The sequence below is a fragment of the Giraffa tippelskirchi genome, chromosome 7, assembly GCF_054371585.1.
Source record: "Giraffa tippelskirchi isolate mGirTip1 chromosome 7, T2T-mGirTip1v1.2.pri, whole genome shotgun sequence".
NCBI classification, from domain to species: Eukaryota; Metazoa; Chordata; class Mammalia; order Artiodactyla; family Giraffidae; genus Giraffa; species Giraffa tippelskirchi.
Window position 1 is genome coordinate 101,016,888 of NC_137281.1, and position 25,278 is coordinate 101,042,165.

At 34.5% G+C, this 25,278-nt stretch overlaps 1 protein-coding gene across 4 annotated transcripts in view; it reads right to left on the reverse strand.

Annotated features, from left to right (window-relative positions):
* The window catches only part of UBR1 (ubiquitin protein ligase E3 component n-recognin 1), a 138,841-nt gene that overhangs the window by 25,398 nt on the left and 88,165 nt on the right, over window positions 1-25,278 (reverse strand). For 2 of the 4 annotated variants that reach the window (XM_081507921.1, XM_081507920.1), the window contains 10 exons: window positions 22,339-22,544; window positions 20,838-20,931; window positions 19,923-20,072; window positions 16,242-16,339; window positions 13,587-13,680; window positions 12,435-12,583; window positions 9,958-10,013; window positions 8,816-8,912; window positions 4,607-4,674; window positions 3,471-3,621 (listed from right to left, as the gene is read on the reverse strand). In XM_081507921.1, the coding sequence (XP_081364047.1) occupies window positions 3,471-3,621; window positions 4,607-4,674; window positions 8,816-8,912; window positions 9,958-10,013; window positions 12,435-12,583; window positions 13,587-13,680; window positions 16,242-16,339; window positions 19,923-20,072; window positions 20,838-20,931; window positions 22,339-22,544 (1,163 nt within the window). Of the gene's footprint in view, window positions 1-3,470; window positions 3,622-4,606; window positions 4,675-8,815; window positions 8,913-9,040; window positions 9,357-9,957; window positions 10,014-12,434; window positions 12,584-13,586; window positions 13,681-16,241; window positions 16,340-19,922; window positions 20,073-20,837; window positions 20,932-22,338; window positions 22,545-25,278 lie in introns of those variants that run through there. The other 2 variants (XR_014058989.1, XM_081507922.1) reach the window with 2 other exon arrangements.

A 25,278-nucleotide genomic window follows, 5' to 3' on the forward strand; every position in this document is an offset into this window, starting at 1 on the left:
ACCTACAGTCTCCCTCACTATTAGCACCACTGGCACATTTGTTACAGCCTACAGTGACACATCATTATCACTCAAAGTCCATAGCTTACATTAGAGATAACTCTTGCTATTGAACATTCTATGGTGGTGGTTTAGTCTCTAAGTCATGTCTGACTCTTGCGACCCCCATGGACTGTAACCCTCTAGGCTCCTGTGTCCAACGGATTCTCCAGGCAAGAATACTGGAGTGGGTTGCCATTTCCTTCTCCAGAGGATCTTTCCCACCCAGGAATCAAACCCCAGTCTCCTGCATTGCAGGCAGATTCTTTACTGACTGAGCTATGAGGGAATCCTTGTACGTTCTATGGGTTTTGACAAATGTATAGTAAGTTGTACCCACTATTATTGTATCCAACAGAATAGTTTCATTACCCTGAAAGCCTTCTGCACACTGCCTATTCACCTTTCTCTCCCTAACCCTTGCCAATCCCCAATGGTCATTTTACTATCTCACAGTTTTGCATTTTCCATAATGTCATATAGTTGGAATCAAACAATATGTAGCCTTTTCAAATATGCTTCTTTCACTTAGTTGTATGCACTTAAGATTCCTCCATGTCCTTTCATTGCTTAATAGCTCATTTCTTCTCAGAACTGAAGAATATTCCATTGTTTGGATGTACCACAGTTTATTTATCTATTCACAAGGACATACGGGTTGCTTCCAAGTTTTGGTAATTATGAATAAAGCTGCTATACACACCTGTGTGCAGGTTTAGTGTGGACATAAGTTTTTGGTTCATTTGGGTAAGTATCAAGGAGTGTGACTGCTGGACTGCATGGTAGGAGTATGATGGTTTTTTAAGAAACTGCCAAATGGTATCTCAAAGTGGCATTGATTTCATTCCTGCCAGCAAAGAATGAGAGTTCCTATTGCTCCACATCCTTGCCAATATGCAAACGCTGTCAGTGTTTGGCATTTTTCCCATTCTAATGAATGTATACTGGTATCTCGTTGTTGTTTTAATTTGTAATTCTCTAATGACACCTGATACTGAACATCTTTTCATATGCTTATTTGCCATCTGGATATCTTCATTGGCAAGGTGTCTGTTCAGGTCTTTTGTCCATTTTCAATGAGTCTGTTTGTTTTCTTACCATTGAATCTTAGTCCTTCGTATATTCTGGATAACAGTTCTTTATCAGATGCATCTTTTGCAAATATGTTTCACCAGTTTGTGGCTTATCTTCTAATTCTCTTGATAATAATCTTTTGCAAAGCAAAAGTTCTGAATTGTAAGAAGTACAGCTTATCAATTATTTCATTCATGGACTGTACCTTTGGTGTTGTACCTACAAAGTCACTGCATACTCAAAATCACCCAGATTTTCTCCTATGTTATCTTCTAAGAGTTTTATAGTTTTGTATTTTACATGTAGGCCTAAAATCCAATTTTAGTTAATTTTTGGGAAATGTGTAAGATCCGTGTCTGTGTCTTACATGTGGGTATTCGGTTGTTCTAGCATCATTTGTTGAAAAGCCTGTCTTTCCTCCATTTGTCTTCACTCCTTTGTCAAAGATCAGTTGATTATGTTTATGTAGGTGTATTTTGGGGCTCTATTTTGTTCCACCGATTCATTTATCTGTTCTTTCACTAATACTACACTGTCTTTATTCCTATAGCTTTCTAGCAAATCTTAAAGTCAGGTAGTATCAGTCCTCTGACTTTGTTCTTCTCCTTCAATACTGACTTGGCTATTCTGAGTCTTCTGCCTCGCCAAATAAATTTACAATTAGTTTGCTGATAACCAAAGAACAACTGGCAGGGATTCTGACTGGGAGATTATTCGGTTTATATTTAAATTTTCCAAATTTACTTTTGTGTGTCTTCTCATACTGAAAATTCAGTTCCCAATGGCATTAACACAATCACTTACTTGATTTAAAAATTACCTAAGATAATTTCAAAATAATAATATTAGTACCACTGATACCACTAATTGAGTTCAACTTAAGATTTTTTTTTTAGTTCCTTCATTATCAGAATATATCCTACTAGGAAAGCACAGTTGAAATACTGTTTTTTAAAGTCACTAAGCAATTATTTTCTCAATATATTTCTTAGGTTCATTTGTTGTTTTCAGCTGTCAAAAAATTATTTTTGTCATTCAGATTTTTTTTTAGTTACGTATAATCAGAGTTCTAAGATCAACTACATTAAAAAAACATTCACAAGAGTCTTTGCATAAATTCTTGTACTCTTTACTTTGTACCAGAGGTAACTGTTTTTCGTTTTCCACTTATACTTCTGTAATTTCATTTATTTAAAAAAAGCAAATATGAATATATGTAAGCATATATATGCATAAATACACATAAAATATCTTACACAAAGGTATTATACTAAAACTTCTCTTCTGTACCCTACTTTTTTTCACTTAATATCCTAGAGCTCATTTCTTCAGTAGATCTTATTCATTCCATTTTACAACTGCACATCATTCTAATATATGGGTATACCACAGGTTATTAACCAATCACCCAGTTTTTTGTTATTCCAAATAATGCTACAATGAATAATCTTGTGCTTATATTCTTTCATATTTCTGCCAGTAGAGCTTTGGGGTAGAGTCTTAGAAGTGGGACTGGTGGGTGAAAAGGTAGATGTGTATTTAATTTTGCTAGATACTGTTCTAAGATCACTTTAATTATCTGTCCTCTAAATTATTTGAACTTTCAGTAGCCATTATTGACCACTGATACTCAAAACCCAATTTTGCTTTCTATTAAGAGCAGAATCTAAAAGGACAACTATATCACAATTCCATGATGTTATATTACCCATGTATCTTCAAAAAAGGATATATATTTTTTTCGTCCAAAAAATATTCATTGAGTTCTTATTGGGTGAAACAAAAGTTACTAAACATTTGAAGCTTATGAAGGAAGATTCTGAAATTTGAATGTTCCCTATTCAAGAAGCTTACGGTAGGGATGCAGGAGCAAGGAGAAGCAGGGAAAGGAGTGGAACAGCAGTAAGATATAACTATAAAATAAGACATGTGATAAATGCTATAAAATGAACCAAGTACTACCACTCCAGCTGGAGGAATGGACAATGTTTCATAGACAGGCTTATCAAAAGGCTCAGAGTATTTAGGCAGGGACAAACATTGGAGAGATTAATCTCCAACCTTGACCTTGAGCAATCTGAAAAAAAAAAAGAGAGAGAGGGAAAAGCAGATCCAAATGGTCTCCCTATGTACCTAGAGAATAGCTGCAATGGAGAGAATCAAGTGGTTTAGCTAATTATTCCTGTCACAGTTCTACCTTTCCCTTTAAGCAGCATCCGTAAAGAAACAGATGAACGATCATTCAATGAGACATAATACAGAATTTAGAAATATATGGTTAACCATAAGCATAATTAATTTTCCCAGTAAATCATGGGCAAATGTTATTTACAATGAACAACTGATGGGAGCTTTACCTGTGTCTATGGTAAGAAGTATCTGAAGCATGTGTGCCATGGTGATCAAATGGAAGAGATAAAGGTGGTTATAGGAAGAACTAACTGGTGAAGGCTGCAGATCAACAGCATCATCCCAGTACAAGGACGGGAATGCTAACACGGTACCCACCTATGAGAGAAAATCGACATCAACGTAGGTAACAAAAGGACTAACACAAGTTAATCCCATAACTAAATGAAAAGGATACCAGATCCTGCACTGTGTGTGTTTTTAAATAACCATGATATTTTTCCTAATTATTCAATTATTCAAGGATATTTTAGAATATAATATACCATAAACAGAGGATAGAAGCCATCATCAAACAGATTTATCGCTTTGCTGGGTCTACTTATTCTAGTTCTAGGTAATGGTCTCAATCCTGTGGGTTTAGGGGATTCAACATTACAACCACTTGGGCAGCTCTTAAAATAACATTGATACATAGGCCCCACCCTAGTCCAACCAAATCATAATATCGGGGGTAAGGTCCAGTTACCAGCATTCCTTTCAAGATTACGGTGAGAGATTTCAAAAGACAGTGGTGACAACCACAGGGTAGAGGATACTGGCTAACCTTGCATCCACAAAGTCCATGATCCTAACCTTAACATGGCTGTCTAGAAAACTTGTCTTGAAGGAATGAAATCATCACAGAGATGGAAAAACTGTACAAGAAATTCACAAAACAGTTGTCACTAACCATAGGTGTTTTGGGGAACACCTAGATGTGCCCATGGCCTGGTCCGTATCATGAATAATTAACAATTTTAAGACAGCTCACATCATTATTCACTGCTTATAATGTAAACAAGTTGAGAAAAAGGGGAACGGGGAAAATATTATTAGAAAAAGGTCTGCCTGTAGAGACACTAACTAAATATAATCAACTAGACTAAGTTCTATCACAAAGTAAAGGGTAAATGTGGTTTCATTTTTTAAAGTGATTTTGATGGTCTCAATCAAATCTGTATCTATTTGTAAAGTGAATGAAAAAAAGAGACTAAACTTTCAAGATCAGTATTTATAATCTTGAACAAAGAGCATAAATTTGAATGAGGAAAACACTTACAAACTTGAGTGACTTTTAAAAGAAAATTTACTGAACACTTACCAAAACATGAAATAGATCTATGGATAGAAGGCAAGGTGTAGCTTCTGATTGCAGGTTAGGAAGAACAACTAAAAAACAAGCAAACAAAAAACCTTAATGTAATTCAGCCAGTAATACAGCAATGCACTTAAATGTAATACAACATACTAGCATCTAAAACAAAAATTTAACAGGGTTACAATACAGAAACTGATAAACTGGTCCATCACACCTTTAAGATATGGGAAGCATAACTAAAGATAAACTAAACTGAGATAAGGTTCTAAAAAGCTCTGGACGCAATTTAATGGTCGAAAGATAAGATATAGGAGGAAAGGGTAAATAAGCTAGGAAGACTGAAATAAGAAATTGTTCCATAAGTATTATACTTGCTGAATGAAAAAGAATTAAACAATGTTCTCTACCACTTCCTACCTCCAACTACACATTTCTAAATGTTCTGTGATACACGAAACATATGAAGAAGTTTGGGGTTGGGGAGCAGGGAGAGCATGCAAATCGGTGTAACTGAAAAGAGGAGGGAGACAATCCTCCTGAACAAAACTAGACAACTGATGAGTGGAAGGAAATGCAAACAGCTCGAAAACTTTGCCTTTCTGATTTTGATCAGTCTCTAAATTCAGAAGTCAGGGAAAGATTGACAAGGAAGTGAAATCAAGAATTCAAAACAATAAGTGTTTATATATACATAACTGAGAGAATTAATTATATTTAAATAAAGCTATTATTTGGTTAAAATGAAGGAGAGAAGATTCTTTTCAGACTAGGTCAGTTTCTTAACCCCAAATCCAAGATTCTAAACAAAAAGCATAAAAGTTAAGAGCATGGGCTTTGGAGTCAGACAGAAATGGGGTCCAGTACTTCCTATGACTATCTGTCACAGGCAAGGTACTTGACTTCTCTAAGCCTCCAGCGTATACAGGATTGTTGGGAGGTTTGTTAACCTGTGCATTCAAAGTACTTAACCTGAGTGTGGCATACAGTAACCACTATAAACACTATTAATACTGGCTCTATAAAATAAACTAAAGTGAATACAGGGCTCTGCCATTAACTAGCTATGTGTTCTTTTTCAGTAATATTTTCAATACATCAGTTAACATGTTCATGACACAACCAATACCACCTACCTTATTTTCTTCTCAGTGTTAAAGTGTTTTGCTCCCAGGACATTTTAATAACTAATTCCTTGCCCTGAATTTTATTAACTTTCAGTCAGTAGAATACTCTGTTATCAAATTTTTCTTACAGGCAGTTGGGAAACTTTTTTGTTCCCAGATGCTAAATATATTTATTTTAAAAGTCCTCCGAAATCAAGTTCATTTTTGGCATGCATATTTTCCTCCATTGGTAAAATCTTTCATTTATGCTAAATTAAATATCTCAGGAAAACTTAAGTGATATAGTAGGAAAAGCATAAGCTTTATGGTCAGGTTTGGGTTCAAACACTAGTTCTGCCTTTTACTGGTTTTATGACCTTGGTCAAGTAACAGAAGTTCTCTGTGCCTCGGTTTCTTCATCTGTAAATTGGGGAAATGATAATTTCCTTGAAGAATGGTGGTTAGAAGACATAATTATATAAAAAGATCCTTGTACAATGTACAGGTGTCATCGTACAATGCCTGGCACATACATGGCAATGAACGTTGCATGTCCTATTACTACTGGAGAATCAACATAATAAAACTATATTCATCATCTTTCACATAAAACAGTCTCTATTGTGGACTTCTGGACTTTCTTATTTCTTTCAACAGTCTATTCATTTTAATTCAAAACCTTGTTTCTACCCATCCCAACTGCCTCCCTAATTTATGCTACTACGTGTGTGTGTGTGTTAAGTCGCTTCAGTTGTGCCCGACTCTTTGCGGCCCTTTGGACTGTAGCCTGTCAGTTTCCTCTGTCTGTGGGATTCTCAAGGGAATAATACTGGAGTGGGTTGCCATGCCTCCTCCAGTATACTACTATATGCAGATGCACATGTTACTTCTAATTTTTCCTTTTCCCAACCGAATCTATACAATGTCTAGCCTTAGAATAATATTGTTTAAAATGTTTCAAAAATTCCCAATAACCTAAAGTTCAAACTTCTCACTGAGGGATTTAAAACCTTCTATTTTTATCAAAACAACTTCATGCTTCTCTATCTATAGGTGCCACTATTCCTATCAGACCTGTCTATTTGAACATACCACATGCTTTCCTACATTCTCAATCTCTGTTAAAATTGTGCTTCCAGCTTGGAATGCTACCTCTGTTTCTCTCAATGTATCTTTATATACGCTGTTAGAGCAAAAAAACAGCAGAGCCCCCAGAGTGATCTCTTTCTGTCTCAATTCATGAAGCACATTTTTTACCTTATATCTAGCATTTGTCTACTTTATAGTGTGCATTTTCACAGTTCTGCTTCTTTAATTCAATCATGAGTATTACAATGGCAGGGTCCATATCTTGTACCTCTACACAGAATTTACAGCCCTAACACCTTGCAAATAAAGATGTTCTAGCTAATAAATTTTCACATGACAAACTTTTACATAAAGGTACAAAGATACATTACAGAACGAAAGAACATCAAGTTTTTAGTTGCTGTCAATTAGACATTATGCAATATTATTTCAGTTTCTGCCATCTGTGATGATGTTAGTCTCCTTGCTTGGTATTTATTTTGAGGTGTTTTAAATATTAAGATGGCTAGATAGCATTCACTGACTCGACAGACATGAATTTGAGCAAACTCTGGGAGACAGTGAAGGCATGTGGAAACCTGGCATGCTGCAGTCCATGGGGTCGCAAAGAGTTGGACATGATTTAGTGACTGAACAACAATCAACAAATATTACAAATCCCATAATCTGTGATGAATGTAAAAGCAAGAAGACTATTTGGAAGTGTTGGTAAAACAAGGTATCCAAATTGTAACTGAAATGAAAAGAGATAACAAAAATTAAAAGCAAAACCAAAATACTATTATGCAAATAGGATAAACTGTTAACAATAGGAAAAGGTCCTAAGAACGAGAAGCATGCGTAATATGTGCAAAATTCGGGGCTTGTGCAACTGATCAGTAAGAAAAAAAGTAAATGAAAGAAGGAAAAAAAAATTTAAGTGTGTAGTTAGGGAACAGCATTAATATTAGATATCTATTAGCATGAGGTTAATTCAGGAGATAGCTGGAAATTAACTTGAAAATATAAAAGGTTAGCACAGTGGAAGTTCTAATAAAACTTGGGTGATAGCTTTGAATGGAGCCATGGAACCCCCATGTCATTAGAGTGACAGAAAGCTGCCCAGGAAAAGCTCCGTAAGAAGTTTGTGAGAATCAACAAGGAGGAAGGTGACCTGTTTCAACAGACTTTCAGGGTAAAATAGCTGGTCAGTTTGGGGAAACAAAGCCTGTTTTCTAGCTAGAAAAAAACTATGTATGGTTTTAAACCTTAAAAAGACTGAATGGCTCTCTTTTTTGGTAGAAACACACCGAGGAATTGTAAGCTTAAACCTCTCTACCTGTGACATATTCAATTTATGAACAAAAAGACACAAAGAGGGTTTTTTAAGCTTGACCTATTTTAGATGCAAAGGAGCTGCTGTAGTGCAAATACCTAAATGGAAATGCAGACAATCAAAATGAAAGTCAAATCATTCTACTATGCATAACCTCTAATTTTTCTTTTTATTTTCACAGTGAGACCACCACATGAGCTTACCTAATTTCTAGCTTATTAGAATCTAAAAAGAAAAAAAAAAACCCAACTCAGCTGTTATAGCCTGTCTCTCAAAGGAAAAGGCATGCATGGACCCACAGTCTGAGAGTACCATAATTAGCACTTCTATCATTTTTATATGACTTTGATACACACCAGAAAAATGACATTTTTAAATGATCTATCCACATTACTGCTCCCTTTACTAAGCAGACTGAGATACTAGTGATTAATACTAAGGACATTAGTGATTGTGGATGTTGGTGCAAAAAGCCCTTGGGTGGGTATAAGGGATACAAGTTGACAACATTTGGAAAACACTTGGTTTTAAAAATAAGATTGCAGGTATTACAGGGAAACCATGTATTTTGTTTTCTTTGTTTTTTCTTTTATAAGGTTGTGGTAATGAGTGTCTGACAGTGTAGTGTGCTGTTTCCTAATACACTGCCAGAAATGCAATGGGAAAAGACATGCAAATAACATAGTAACTCAGAAAAGATTCTACCTGATAGAAGACGAATCAGATGTTTCTGTATCAGGACCTGAGAACAGGTAATCCTTTGTGCGATGGCAAACTGCATTAATGCTTTCAGACCATTATGCTAGATTGTAAGAGAAGGGAAGATAAAAAGATGAGTGAAGATGAAAGACCTAAGTCATTCACTGTATAAACCAATCCCACTCTGCAAGAACTAGTGTAGACTTACTATATACTTTACATTACTGCAAATTTAGTTACAATATTTTTAATGCTTCTAAAAAGTTTTATGACCTCACTGAATTCTGTAATAGATTTTCCCATGACAAAGAAGTATTAAAGATACAATCATCTCGATCTCATTTAAGTACTCATTTCCCCCAGAGTCATTCTCTTAAATGTCTAGCCTACATCATTCTATTCAGGCCTGTGCAAATACATGTCTTTGTAGAAATTCTAAAATGATGGCAGAAAATCACTGAATTCAGGGAACAAATCTTCTGCTTCCCAGATGCAAGGATGGGAACTCTAGGGAAGCACGTCGTGGACTCCAAGTCCCCTGGGCCAGCTGTCAGAAAATAAGAGGAAAATGGCTAGGTGAGTGGTCCAGGGGATCCTCAGTTGCCCAGTTTGTATTCACAGGGCTACTGAGCATACTTCTTAAATACTGTTTGCAGGGTCCCCAAAGTTATAAGTCTTAGGCCTGAGGCAGGAGTATAGTTATATAGACTCAGAATCTGCCCATGAAGGAGTCATGACTTAGTTTTATTCTGGAGTTTTATTCTGGAGTTCTGTATGAAGATTTATCTAGAGTTAAGCCAGCATTAATATTTAATGTTACATGATGATGCAAAATTAGTGGGAAGGAAAACATAGGAGACACTAGGGTTCTGATTTGGAAATAAACAGAGAGGGGAATAAAAAGTAACCAAGTATCACCAGAAATCATTCTGTGAATTATATTTAACCACCAAGACTGAATAAACTCTCCAAAGTGTATAATGTTGGCCTTTTAGTCTCCTATGAGACTGAAGTAGCTTTAAAAAAAAAAAACCAAAACAGAATTCTGCTTTTATAGAAAAAGAAGTGACTAAAGATTTTTTAAAATGCTAAATGTACTGAGGACTCCCTAAAAAAATACACCATGTGTACCCTTTTGGCCTACATACCTGTCTATTTTGAAGTGCTCCAAACAAAGGTTTTCCTTCATCTCCCAAGAGGTTTTCTCAAAGAGCAAGAAAAATAAAAAAATAAATTTTGAATACTACTACAACTATATACTTAGTTTCTGTCTTTCAGATGTTCTTTAATTCTATTTTTGACCAAATAGAAAAGTGTTTTGCACTTTTCCCCTTCAAAATTTCATGTTTAAGTCTATGCCAAGATTTCCAAATTTTTGAGTGAGAGAACACTACAGAGGCAATGTAGATCATGGACAAATTGTTATTATAAATAATAAAGCCCCTGGAACAATCTATAAAGAACACTTGGGAAAAACAAAGCATTCTGCTTCATTTATCCTCCTTTTAACATCTCTTCTATGCAAAAAGAAAAAACAATTTTAACTGAAGTATAGTTGACTTACAATATTATATTAGTTTCAGGTTTATAGTAGTTGGATGCTTTTACAGATTATACACCATACAAAGGTATTATAAAATATTGACTATATTCCTGTGCTTTATATTACTTCCTTGTAAGTATTATATTACTTCCTTATAATAATGTTATACCTGTTAATCTCCTTCACCTATTTTGCTCCTACCCCTACCGCTCTCCCCTCTGGTAACCACTAGTTTGTCCTTTGTGAGTCTGTTTCACTATATTGGTTCATTTGTTTCATATTTTAGATAGCACATATAAATGAAAACATACAATATTTGTCTTTCTCTGAAAAAAAAAATTAAAGTAATTTAAAAAATATAGTTGCAACCTATTTTGTTAAAAAAATACATAAAACAAATGTAAGTAGCTTTATTGTTCTTTTAAGTACTATTAAAAAAGAATTAGATTTATAGCATAGAACAAGGTGAAGTTAAAAATACAAAAAACCCATGAGCTCAGAAATATATTTTGCCTTGTTGACTAGGTTATTTATTACTGAATTACTCTTATTTTCACTGATCTTTGGCAGCAAACACATCTATGAGACTGGAAGGCTTATTTCCTATTTTCCTTTTCCATTTTTGAATGGACAGCAATAAAAGACCCTCTGTTTTGATTCCTCAACTATTTTTCATAACTATGCCAACACATCCTGCATATGTCTCTCCACACTCACAGGGAGTGAGATAAGTTAGCCGTTTATGTGCTAGGGATAAAGCACAGCCTTATATCTGCTGGATGGAAAAAGCCCTATAGTGAAAACAATATAACACTCTAGTAATCAAATAATTTCCAATTACTACGTTACATAAACACATATGAAGAATCACTCCTTTTTTCCAATGAACTTCTCACCCATTCTATGACAAAACTGTCACTTCTGAAAATGTTCAATGCCTAAATAAAAATCTCCAATTCCTAATGCTTGTGTTCCCCAAATAGTAAAGTGTAAAAGTACCTTTACTGGCAATCTGCGGATATTTAATAGATCATGACTCCAAAAGAATGCGTAACATTTCATATCAAATTGTTCAGAGTCTATTTAAACCTCATTTTTCCCTTTTCTCCTTTTATTTAATGACAGTAAATATAAACCTGTGTATTTATTTTTACCCACAATTTAAGTCTGACAGGTTTGGAAATGACTCCTAAAATCTGTTCACAGAGACTAATGCTGGCATGCAGAAAGGGTCTGTGAAAGAAGTAGCTTTGTGCTACTTAATTCAAATCATGAGACAGTGTCCTTTTACAAAACTTTATTTAAATGAGGAAAATGTGGTAGAACCATTTAAAACAACTTCCCAAAAATACTGGAAAATGAGTCTGAAACTGGCTTAAAGACAATATGAAAGAATTACAATTCTTAAATGTTTTTCATGTAGTATTCTTATCTTGTGACTGTTATAAGCAAATATACTATTTTTAAAATCTGAGTGATTCTTCACTGCTTCATTTCCTCTAGTTCTAATGAGAGATAAGACCATGTAAATGTAAGGTGTATAACCTGTTGATTTGATATACTTTTCTCTGAGAAGCTTTCACCATGGCAGAGAATCTGACAGTAGGCTTCCCTTCAGATTTGGGAGGTTTCTTGCTGTTCATCTCTTTCTCCTGACCACCTAAGTCTTCCTTTCTGTCTCCTGGTAATTTTTTAGGTGGTTTGGTTTACCTTTCTTTTTTCTCTCAAAGTGTAAAAGAAATAAAAATTACTGGATATTTCTGGGTTGATTCTTCTTCCTTTGCTTTTCCTCTTATCTTACATTGTTATACTGCCACCTTTTAAATATAGCTTGCTTCACACTGTCCCTTTCAAGTATAGTTTTCTGTTATGTATGCCCATTTTTGTAGTTAAAAGAGATGAAAACAAAATATCCTCAAACTAAATGGCATCATGCCACCTAATCTACTGATATACCAAGAGTCCTTAAACAAGTCAAAGTATTCCAGGCCATTAGGGTGGGAAAAAAGGAATAATTTTTGATCAGTCAATGTTAATTCTGTTTCTATAAAAGCTCCAAACCAGTTTTCTTATAGGCTTTACCAATTGCCTGGATAGTAAAAGCACATGTGCTCCAGGTCATCATGGGGATTCGAGGATCCATTTCATCAGGAGGCACTTTCAATCCAATTCTATAAATTGTTGTGGCAAAGAGAAGGACCATTTCCTTGATGCTATTAGAATAATTTAACCTAAAAATAAAACAAGAAAAATTTAAATAATGATTTAGTAAAAGGGGCTACCTACTGAGAAGTCCACTTAGGTACTGAAGCACGAATTTAACTTCTTTTGAAGGTTTATTCATTAAGAAAAAAATGGAGAAAGCAGAACTGTAACTCCTATGGGTAGAAAAATGTATCTGACAAAATGGTAATGACACAGATAACTTCTTGTAAAAGATGCAGTAAATGATCACAGCAGAAAGGGTCGAGGTCCAAATTAAGAACAGGTTGGAGAGAGGATTAAAAATCAGAGGAAACATATCTGACATAAATTTCAGTGTATGAAAAGGGACTAAGAAGTACTTTTGTGCTGATAGGGGTGTATGTGTGTCTGTATGTGTATATATAATAATTCATGTACTAGCAATGATAATTTCTGGTTTCCTGAACTTCTATTTATAACAAGTAACAAGTATTTTCAGTAGTGATGGGATATACAACGTAAACAAGGATCACGACTAGAAAAATGAATCTCGATAATTTTCATTAAATACTAGTATCTGATTTGGATACATTATATTTTTCAAAGTGTCTTCACATAAATATCTTTTCAATAACCTTATGAGGTAAATTAGAAGACCACTGTCTCAATCTTACAAATCAGAAAATGAATTGCAGTGGGGGTAGAGTGACTTGAAACTTTTCAGAAGTCACAGAGCAAGTCAGATTTGACTTTAACTTAAGTCTCTTAAATTCTGCTCTTCCTATAGGTGGAACTATTTAAAAATAGCATTTTTGTTGGTTAAAAATAGTTAATTATAGGCATGGTTCTTCCTAACACATATTAAATACATATTACTCTATCTCAAATCACTTAATATCAGTACAAATAAAACTCTAGGGAGATGGCAACAAGATAAAAATGTGATAAAGAAAACATTTTCACAAATAAAGCAAGAAGGAAGGAAGGAAGAATTGTTCTTCACTCTTATTTTCACAACCATTTACAAACTTCTCTTGTATAGACACTTACGAAGACTGAACTCCATAACTCAGAATAGAATGGAACTCAAGAATAGAATCACCCATTCCTTGATCAAACAGGACTGCACTTGTTGGGTTTTCTCCTTATAAATTAAAAGGAAAAAGAAAGAAAAATCATGGGAGTTTAGTGTGACACATACTTTTTTAAGCTTTTGTAAATTACATAAATCACTTTAGAAAATTTGGATAATGCTAATAAGCAATAAATAATCATTCAAAATATTTCCACCCAGATAATCAGATAGCATGAGGGTGATATTTTTCTATTCTCCATATAAATGTTACACATGTAGATTTTTTTTTTCTTAAAAGGATAATACCTCTAGCACAGTTCTGTATCTTGATTTTTCATTAACAGATCATATATATCTTCCACATCAGTAACTGTCCCTCTATATTTCTGTTTTTAGTGAATACATAGTATTCTGTTAGTAAGGCAACATACTTTAGTGAATAAGAGCACAGGATCTGGAACCAAGTTGCCTGGGTCTGAATCCTAGCTCTGCTAGTGACTATTACTAAGACCTTGGGTGAATACTAACCTCATCAAAATTAAGACTGTCATTCCCACAAGTGCAATGAGTTGTTTTCTTCCTGGTAGTTCTTGAGAATCTTTTCTTCATCTTGGGTTTCCAGCAGTTTGGGTATGACCTATCTAGGTATGCTTTTAAGTTTATCTGTTGGAGGTTCACTGAGCTTCAATTTATAAATCTAAGTCTATCACCAATTTGTAAAGTTTCCAGCTATAATTTCTTCAAATATTTTTTCAGTATCATCCTTTTTCTTTTCAGGACTTCAATGACACAAATGTTGGGTTAAAGGGAACAAAAGAAGATTCCATATGTCCCTAAAGCTATATGTTTTTCTCCATCACTTTTCTGTCAATTCTTCATTGTGTAATTTACTGACTCTTATCTCACCATGTTCATTTTACTACTGAGCCCATTCAGTTAAATTTTTTTTTTTCATATAGTATCTTTCAATTCTGTTATCTCCGTTTGGCCCTTTTTCTGTACTTTTTTTTCCCCTCTGCTGAGAACTTCTGTCTTTTCATTCACTTCCATGAGTGTTCACCTTTAATTCATGTTTCATGATTATAAAGCTGCTTTAAACTTTTTGTCTGAAAAGTTCAACATTTAAATATCTCAGGATTGGCACTTGGTTGATTGTTTCTTCCTTGAGAGTTGGTCAGATCCTCCTGGTTCTCTGTACCTTGAGTAATTTTGGATTCAGTTCAGTTCAGTTCAGTCACTCAGTCGTGTCCAACTCTTTGCAACCCCACGGACTGTAGCATGCCAGGGCTTCCCTGATCATCACCAACTCCAGGAGCCTGCTCAAACTCATGTCCATCAAGTTGGTGATGCCATCCAACAATCTCATCCTCTGCTGTCCCCTTCTCCTTCTGCTTTCAATCTTTCCCAGCATCAGGGTCTTGGATATTTTGAATATCCATTAAAAAAAGGCTCGCATTAAAATTCTCTGGAAAAATGTACCTTTTTTGTTGTTGTTCTAGTAGGCAACTGACCCAATTAGATTTCATAAGTTCTGTTTCACTCTCTGAGTGGTGGTTCCAATGTTAGTTTTCAGAGCCTTTGTTAAGCTGTTTGGGTCTGCCAGTACATGTACTACTCAGAACTTAGTCTGGGACTTAAGTGGTGGTTTAATGTAGTTTCAGTCTCAAAGCTGTTGTTACCCTTCTTTGGGCCTGTTTTGCACCTGTGTAGGTTGTAGGTGAGTTCAGGACTTTTGCTGGTCTCAAAAGTAGGAGATTCCTTTTCATAGCGCTCTCCTCTCTGGGACATCCCCCTATTCTCTCTAGCTGCAAGGGGCCCTGTTTCCCATTTCCTCTAGTCAAAATGATCAATTTCTTTCAGCTTTATAGTCCCCTGCACTGTCATGCAGGTTCACATGACTGGAGTTAACGTTGGGATGAAGCTGTGAGGCAAAGAAATGGCTTAAGAGTCCACACTTCCAATGCAGGGGGCACAGGTTTGATCTCTGGTCAAGAAACTAGGATCCCACATGCTGAGTAGTGTGACCAAAAAAATAAATTAAAACAAAACAAAAACACCTAATTGGGAATTAAAAAAAGAAAAGAGGATTCACCCTGCAGTTTTTGGAACACAGTGGTCCCATTTCTCCCAGTTTTTTTGGCCAGTAAGACTGATTTTTCTCTTAGGATTTTAGATGTCTATGTGACCACCATGGCAGTGCAGTTCCATGACTGGAGATGGCCTTGGGAAAGAGCCAAAACAGAAAAAACAAAACAAAAGCACGTGCAACAGGGATTCCCTTTACACTCTCCAGCTTCTGAGGAGCTTTTTTTCAAGTTCTCTGGCCAGAAAGATGGCATCTCTTCTGGGTTTTTTACTGTTCATGTCCACTGCATAGTTCTGTGTCTTAGGCTATGCCAGGGTTAAAACTGGGGAATAAAGGAGGGACAAAAACCCCTAGGAAACTCACTGCCTATACTAAACCTTCCTCAGATTTTTACTTCCTCCCCTTGGCCTAAAGAAATCTCTATTTCCTAATATTTAACGAATCTGTATTTGCAAACCATATTTTAGAGCAAAAAATACTTTAAAAAATAAAGATTCTAATACTTAAATCTCATACAGCTAAATATAAAATAATTTAAGCAAACCTTTAGCATGTTTCATATTATAACCTGTTATTCTGGCCAGAACAGTCTGTATCCATCGTTCCAGGGTCAAAAGTTGAGCAAGAGGTTCTGTATTCTCACTGAAAATTGATATTTGAAAGTTATTAAAGCCACTGGCATAGGTCAAACTGAAAAGCTGAATTTGTAGGGTCTTTCTGTGGATAAATAACTGTATGAAAAAGTCAAACTCCTCTAGATTAGCTTCCTAGGTCATAGAAACACATGTGTCTAAAAATGCAGTTTTGGGTGGGAGGAGAAATTTTAAAGTACAAAGAATAAGATAACACCCTTACGCCCATTTCCTGGAAGCAATAAATAAATGTCAGTAAGTGAAATCACCCCTTCGGCTGCTCAAGTCAAAAACTAGGTGTCATCACTGATATATATGATACCCTCAAACCCCACATTCTAATCTTTCAGCTAGTCTTAGGTTTTACTTTCTAAATATATCCTAAATAGATCACTTCTTTCTATCTCCTTCATGATTACCCTAATCCAAGTTACATTATTCCTCACCTGGGCTACTTCAGTAGGCTGTTCTTCCTGCTTCCACGATGGTATTTCTTTATTATCTATGTATTCATCAAACAATAGCCAGGAAGATATTTTAAAAATGTAAATCAGATCATATCACTTCTCTATCCAAAGCATTCCAATGTTTTTCCATTACACATAAAACACAATTCTAATTTCCAATCTTGGCTCATAAGACCTTTTAGGATCTGGTTCCTTGCTTGCTCCATCCTAAGCAAACTGCTTTCTTACTGTGCCGTGAACTTGCTGCTTTCTTGCTATGTCTCCATCGTGCTGATGTGTTCCTACTTCAGGGTCTTTGCTCTCAGTGTTGCCTGTGCTTAGAAGTCTCTTCTTTCAGAGAACAGAACTGGTGTCTCTCTCAGAGAATAGAACCGGTGACATAGAACAAATGTCACTATCTCAGTCAGCTCCCTGCTGACTCGGTCTATAAAGAACCTCATGCACTGGTCTGTCCTCTGGCTCTTTATGCTTCTAATTTAATCTTTCACACTATTTCTCAGTACTCAATACTCTGTATTTATACGCTTATCATTGGTCTCTCTTCTCTGTAATACCAATTCCATTGCACAGGAGCCTGATCCAAACTAGCAACAAAGGCGGACCAGAAACGATGTTATTGAAAAGAACTATAAAGCAGAAATTTGTTTACTTAAAGGACAGTTTTAAGTGAACTTAAAATATACAATGAACTGTGCCAAAATTCTTATCTCTGGGCACAGATTTGACCTAAGAATCTTTTTCAGTTCTCAGAAATGAAAGTATACCCTGATTTGTTATAATCAATTTTCTTTAAAAATGCTAGCTTATTATTAGCTTTGATAAAGTTTTTTATATGCTCTTAACTTTAGTATCTTGGTGGTGGTTTAGTTGCTAAGTCATGTCCGACTCTTGCGATTCCATGGACTACAGCCTGCCAGGCTCCTCTGTCCATGGGATTCAGGTTATACTCACAATGACTTTCTAACAAAAGAGGCAAATATATCCCTACTATACAGGTAAGTTCAAATGCCTAATAGAAATGTTATATATAATTATGTTTTTCAGATCCTAAGTAACAAAATTGTTACTACAGACTAAAACTGTTATTACAAGTGTCCCAGGGCTTGAAGAGACCTACCTGTAAGGATCAGTATAACTTTAGAAAGGATTGCCCTGAAACATCTTATTCTTAAAGATATCAAGGAAAGAAAGTGCTGAATATTCTTTAGAGAATAATTTACATGTTACTAATTCTAACTTGGGAAACCACTGTGTAAAATAGCCTTGCACAGGCTAACAAGAAGTTGTTACTTTATTTTTGATTTATTTTTGTTTATGGTTGCGGTTATTGCTGCTGTTTAGTCACTAAGTCATGTCCAACTCTTTGTGACCCCATGGACTGTAACCCACCAGACTCCTTTGTCCGTGGGACCTCCCAGGCAAGAATACTGGAGTGGGTTGCCATTTCCTTCTCCAGGAGATCTTTCTGACCCAGGGATCGGACCCAGGTCTCCTGCATTGACAGGTGAGTTCTTTACCACTAGCCAACCTGTGTATAGTTAGGTGAGGCTTTCGAGTCAGGTCTAGGTTCAAATCCTTGGTCTGTCTTGGGACAAGTAAAAACCACTCGCAGTCTCCAATTCCTCATCTTTAAATGGGAATAACAGTACCTACTTCATTAGACTATATTAAGAATAAAAAAAACATATAGCGTAGAATGCCTACAAACAACATGTTAGTCAACAAATAAAAGATAAATCTTTCTGATGACACCTTCTTCCTAAAAGATGACATTCTATATCCTAGTACACTAAGTAGAAGACAATTCAAAATTATGTTTTCTAATGATATGGAATAGTAGAGACAGAGCCACTACTTATTGGCCCTGACTGACAATCACCTTTAACTCTTTTGTTGTGGAAACATGTTAAGTGTTTTATCAATAAAATAATTTTCTTGAGCAAAACTAAGATCTATCACACTAAAAATTCACTGAGTTAAAAAAACTAAAATAGCAACAATAATAAATATTAATAGTACTGTTATCATCACGTAGAATCATGAGAATATTGAAATAAACAATTAAGTGTTCTAGCTGTCATAAAAAACGAATAGTTATTTGCTGTTAAATTCCATTAATAGATGGTCAGAATATAAAAGTTTAACAATTTATTCTGAACACTAAAAAACTATTCATAGATGAACCTATTGTTTTCATTTATATTTACAGTTAACATTTTGCCCATATCTCTAAAACTACAGCATTTGGCTCTCTAGAAAATAGAATAAAAATAATAATACAAAGATCTGAAGAGTAACCAAGCTCCAAATAGCAACTCTAATGGTGGCAAAGTACTGTAAGAAAGGAACAGATATTTTTTGCAACTTTTTTCCTTCTATGACCATTAAGATAGAGAGCAAAGTTCTATTGCTTTAATGGACATTAGAAGAAAGATGCAAAACATGTAGACAAGTAAATAAACATTTCAGTTCTTTTATTTATTTATTTTTTTAATTTTTATTATTTTTTTAATAAATTTATTTATTTTAGTTGGGGGCTCATTACTTTACAATATTGTAATAGTTTTTGCCATACACTGACATGAATCAGCCATGGGTTTACATGTGTTCCCCTTCCTGGACCCCCCACCCACCTCCCTCCCCATCCCATCCCTCTGGGTCATCCCATTGCCCCGGCCCTGAGCCCTTGTCTCATGCATCGAACATGGAATGGTGTTCTGTTTCACATATGATAATATACATATTTCAATGCTATTCTCCCAGAACGTCCCACCCTCACCTTCTCCCTCAGAGTCCATAAAATTGTTCTATGCATCTGTGTCTCTTATTCTGTCTCGCATATAGGGTTATCATTACCATCTTTCAAATTCCATATATATGCATTAGTATACTGTATTGCTGTTTTTCTTTCTGGCTTACTTCACTCTGTATAATGTTCTTTTAGAAACCAAAAATTGGGGCCTTTTATCATATTTTTAATGTTGAATCCAAGTAATAAAATGGATTAGTATGTTACTTTAAATTGCAAAAAAACAGAAAAACTCATAATCTAATCAAAACAGTCACAATGAAAAAAATTAAAGACAACTTTAAAAAAAATTAACCAAAACATTAATTTAAATATACCTGCTTATCTTTTGATGTTGCAAAGGAATAATGGGGATCACAGTATTGCACAGAGACTTGCACAGAGGGCAAAGATACTCTCCACTCTCCAAGTCGAAAAGATCAACATGTATGCGCTGCTGAGAGCTCAGCTGTACAGCTTCAAAATACCTGCAAAATTCCAAGACACAGGTCCATTCGAAACTACACATGTATCTTTGCTCTAATCCAAGTGAAAAAATCTGGAATTTTTGCCTCAATAAACATCTTTAGAATCTACATGCAAAAATACACAAATTACAGAAGAAATAGCATGCCCATTCTTTTGGGGGCAAACTGGAGGACACATCAGGGCAGAAACAAATTTAAAATAGTTTTACTGAATTATATCGATAAACCTGTCTCCTTCCTCAACAGTATGGAGATACACAATATAGACACTATATCCCTCTGTTTCGCATGACCAACCAAAGTAGTAAGTGCAATTACAGGAAAATTATGTATTTTAATCTGATGCCCAAGAGGTAAACCTGATATAAAATATTTCCCAAGAAAAACATTTCTGCATTTTTATCTCTTCCAGACATATAACCAGAATTTCATGTCCTATTCTATCTCAGAGGTATTTTTCACTGTATGTTTTGAGGGGAATCAGATTTTTATAAAGATAACTACTTTTTATACAAATACTGATCAAGAAAGACTAATTCCTTTGGGAAAGAAAGTACAGTGGAAAATTTAAGTTGATAATTTTACACACCAATTTCAAAGGGTGATACTATAATGAGTATCATGCAAACAAAATTAATAATTAAAACTGCTTCAATTATTCAAATAAGAAGAAGAGAAGACATGAGAAAACATGCCTTTTTGTGGTCTTTAGACAACTTCAATATTCCTAGCTTCTTTCAAGAACATGTCAGGAGGATAACTTACTTCTGCCAGCACACTGCATGCATTACATGACCACAGCTCCCTGTGTAAGTTCCATATGCCAAGTCTGCATCCATGAAAAGTGGGTCCATGTTTTCTGATACAAAAAGGCAAAATATGAGGCATACATTCATCTGTTCCACAATCATAAAAAGAAACCAAACAAAAAAGAGGTTATCACTTCTAACATTCTAATCATAAACTTTCTTAAGAATGTTCAAGAATATCAGGGTAGTAGGATATATATTCAAAATAGTTAAGTAAAAAGAGGAAAACATAAAGCTAGACTTCAGGTATGATTAGTGTGGATTAATGACAACTACTATTCATAATGTACATTTTTATCTTAACATTAAGTTTCAAGTTGCATTATTTTGGTTTCATTAGGTTTCAAGTTGCATTATTTTGGTTTCATTAGGTTTCAAGTTGCATTATCTTGGTTGTTGAAGTGATATTCTATAATTCAAGCACAATTTCTTCATCTGTAAACAGAGCAAATATTGATACCTAGATCACAGTGCTGTTGTGAGGAATAAGTGAGTGAATACACATAAAGCACTTAATCAGTGCCTGGCACACGTTGAGTATTCATTAAATGTTAGCCTTTTTTCACAACTGTGATATAAATATGGTTAATACAGTAAAATGTTTGCTTCCTTGTATTTTCCAATGGCTTCGTAATAATAAAAGATCTTTTAATTTTAAAAAAACATTAGCCTTTTTTACCATTTTTGTTATTCCAAAGGTATTTAAAAAATACAGCAGCTAACTCCTAATGTGATATATGAATTATTTAATACAACACATTACCTAATTAGTATTCCAGCCAAGAAAATGTTTAACAAGAACCTAATCACATGGCAACAATCAGACAAACCCTTAATGTAAAACACTGTACAGGACAACTAACTAGTTTGCATTCTTCAAAAAACTTATTATCACGAAAAAAAAAAGGAAAGGCAAGTGACTATTCTAGATTAAAACAGACATAACAAAAGCAACATATGAAACATGTCTGAATCCTAAATGGAAAAAAAAAAGTCTAGCTAAAAAAAAAACTTTTTGAGGACAGTTGGGGGAATTTTGAATATGGATTTTATATTAAAAGATATTCCTGAACTATTAATTTTCTTAAATGTTATACCCAGTATGGTAGACATAGAATATTGGATAGATTAGTTTTAGAAAATGCACGTGGAAACATTTAGGGATGAAATGCCATGAATTCCTACTTTCAAATGGTTCAGCCAAACGAAATGGAGATGGAAGGATAGACAGACAGAATGAGCAATATGGCCCTGTGCTAACCAAAAATTTAAAAAATAGAAAAAGGAGCCAACTTGGTATGTAAAAACTTCAGAATTTTACAAATGGGTAAATTGTGATCTGACCAAATAAGGCTAAATACAACCTCACTCCCAAACTTCTTTGAGATAGTAATTTTTCTAATTACACAGGAAAGAAAAGAAATGCTCAAAAAAGACATTTATTAAACAATACATACCCCCTGAGAGTTCTATGGGTTTTCCCCTGTGCTGGGTTAAGGTGGTGGATTTCTGGACACAGGCCGATAATACCATGGCATTATTTTCTATTTTCACCTCTTGTTCTTCTTGGCAGAGGATGCATGTCAGCACCTCCTTTTCAGAAATTGATGGACCCCGTTTAGGACCCAATGCGATTCTAGAGTAGTCACTGACTGCTGGGGTGCTACCAAGAGAAACGACCAGAAATAAGGACACATGTTTTGGTCACCTGTCTTTATATTCTGGTAGATTTTAAGTAACTGTAGGGCAAGAACTTTAAAAACAAAAATAATAAAATAAAAATTATACTTAGAAATATTAGCTTAAAATCACCCCCCCCAATTTTTCTTTTATCAGTTAATTTGCTTACTAGAAAATACATTCTGTGTTGCAAAGTGCAAAAAAAAAAAAAATGCAGATCACACAGTAGAATGTATATTACAATTATACTTAACTTACTGACATTATAAAAGTAATGCATGCTTATTAAGAAATTTTGGAAAGTCTAGAAAACTATAAAGAAGAAAACAAAAAGCATTATACTCTCACAACCTAGAAATAACCACTTGTGTATTTCCTTCCAGTCTGCTTTCCAGTTACAACATTTTTTACATAATTAAGATCACATTATATATAGAGTCTGTGTCCTGTTTTATTTACTTATGTCTTAGTTGTTTTTTCATATCATAAAGATTGCTTCAGAAACATTTAAGTTTCTATTCTACTTTGGTAGCTGTTAAAATTAAAAACATACATCTTAATGATTTAGCAATTCATAAGATGTGCTCAATGTGTACAATAATAATAAAATAAATAAGAGCAAATACTTACAAAGCACGAATTAAAATATGAGGCACTGTTTCAAATACTTTAAAAAGTTATGGTACTTCACTGAATCCTTCCAACAATTTTATAAGGTAGGTACTATTATTATCTCTGTTTTTCAGATGAAGAAACTGAGGCCTAGAGATGGCATGAGACTTACTTAATGATTCATCTAGCAAGTAATTGGGCTAGGATTCAACCTAGATGATCTGATTTCACAGGCCAAGCTGCATAATACCGACTATCTACCTGTGCAAGAAGCTCCCTGAAATATTATGTATCATCGAACAAACTGGAAATAAATGAAATGGTCATCATCAATGTAAGTGAAATTATGTAATACAGAATACTATGCAGTTTTTAAAAAGTGGGTCTCAGCTAGGTGTGGTCCTACATTCTAGGAGGCATCCAGCAACATGTGGGTAAAGTTAACCTTTTGGTTATCGAAGGCCTAGGGGACACTACTGGACTTTAATGGATGAAGGGCCAGAGATACTAAATGTCCTGCAATTTATCATGAAAAAGAACTGCTGCCCAAATGCCACTGAGCTTGTTTTATATGTGAGAACATACATATACAGATTTCCAAGACATAATATTAAATGAAAATGGGAAACTGAAGAATGATATGTACATAATGCCATTTATGCAAATAAAACAAAGGGCTGAATGACACATTCCATGGCTACATTTGTATGTAATAGCACAGTGAACATTCTTATAACCAGAGTATCTCTGAGGGAGGGCAGAAAGGAGTACAGGATTTCATTCCGTACTCAAGAAAATATATTTGTTATCCTGGAATAGGAAGAGCCTTCTTAAACAAGATATAAACAGTTAAAACTCTAAAAAACCGACAAATCTCTCTTTATTAACACTGAAAATTTGCTAAAGCTAAAAGTTCATAATTAATTTTAAATAAATAGGGAACAATATGGGAAACATGGAACAAACTTTAATATCTATAATTTTAAAGGACTTCTAGAAATCAGTAAGACAAAAGAAAAGTACCCAATATAGATGGGCAAATGATACTTGGAAGACAAAATGTAACAGGCTAGTGAATAATCATAAGAAATGATGCTCAACCTAGTACTAACTAATCAGGGAATTTCAGAATGGCACAATTTATAATCTTGATGATATCAAATATTTTAAAGTGCTGATAATTTTAAGTATTGGTAAGAATGAAAGAAATAGGAATTCTTCATACACCACTGGGAGTAGAAACTGGTGAAACTACTTTGGAGGGCAATGTGGTAGTATCTATTAAAATTTTAAACACTTATGACCCAGTCCTTTCATTTAATAGATTCCACCCTAGAGAAGAACTTGTAGAATTGCAAAAGGGGACAAATAAAAATGTTCTGACACATTGTAATATGGGAAAATTGGGAAATAAGGGGAAAAACACCTTGTGTCCAAAATCTGATAAATACTGTATATCTATAATATGGAATACTATGCAGCAGTTGTGAAGAATGATGCAGAATCTACACTCCAGATCTATCAGTACTGACATGAAAAGATTTAAAAGACAGAGTGAAAAAGCAACCTGCAGACAAAGTATGATAAAATTTTAAAAAGCCACTAAAACACACAAAACAAGATTCATTATTATTCACATATACATGTTTACAAATGTGTAGAAAGACACCTAGAACAACAGTTATTTATAACAATGGTTATAGGTGAAGGACAAGGAATATAGAGGATGGTTAAAGGGAACTTACTGTGTTACTGTGAATTGTTCTCAATGAGACACATATGTGTACAATCAATCAGGCAATAAAAATATTCTGAAAGCATTAGGGCCACTAATTAATTGAGTACATTTCTGCATAAACCTCTCGTTTAAATAAATATACAATAGTCTCTTGTTCATTACTTTACAAATATTATATTGTTAATATGTAATATTGAGGGGGCTGGGACTTTTACTTGCTTTAAATTTTGTATTTGTTTTTAGTTTTACTACTGTTGTCATCCCAGGATAGTTTACCATCATATATACATATTTTAATCTTTAAAATATTGAGTCAATAATCTTTGTGATTCTTTGCCAGGGTGCTCAGCTTCAGATTACAGATGTA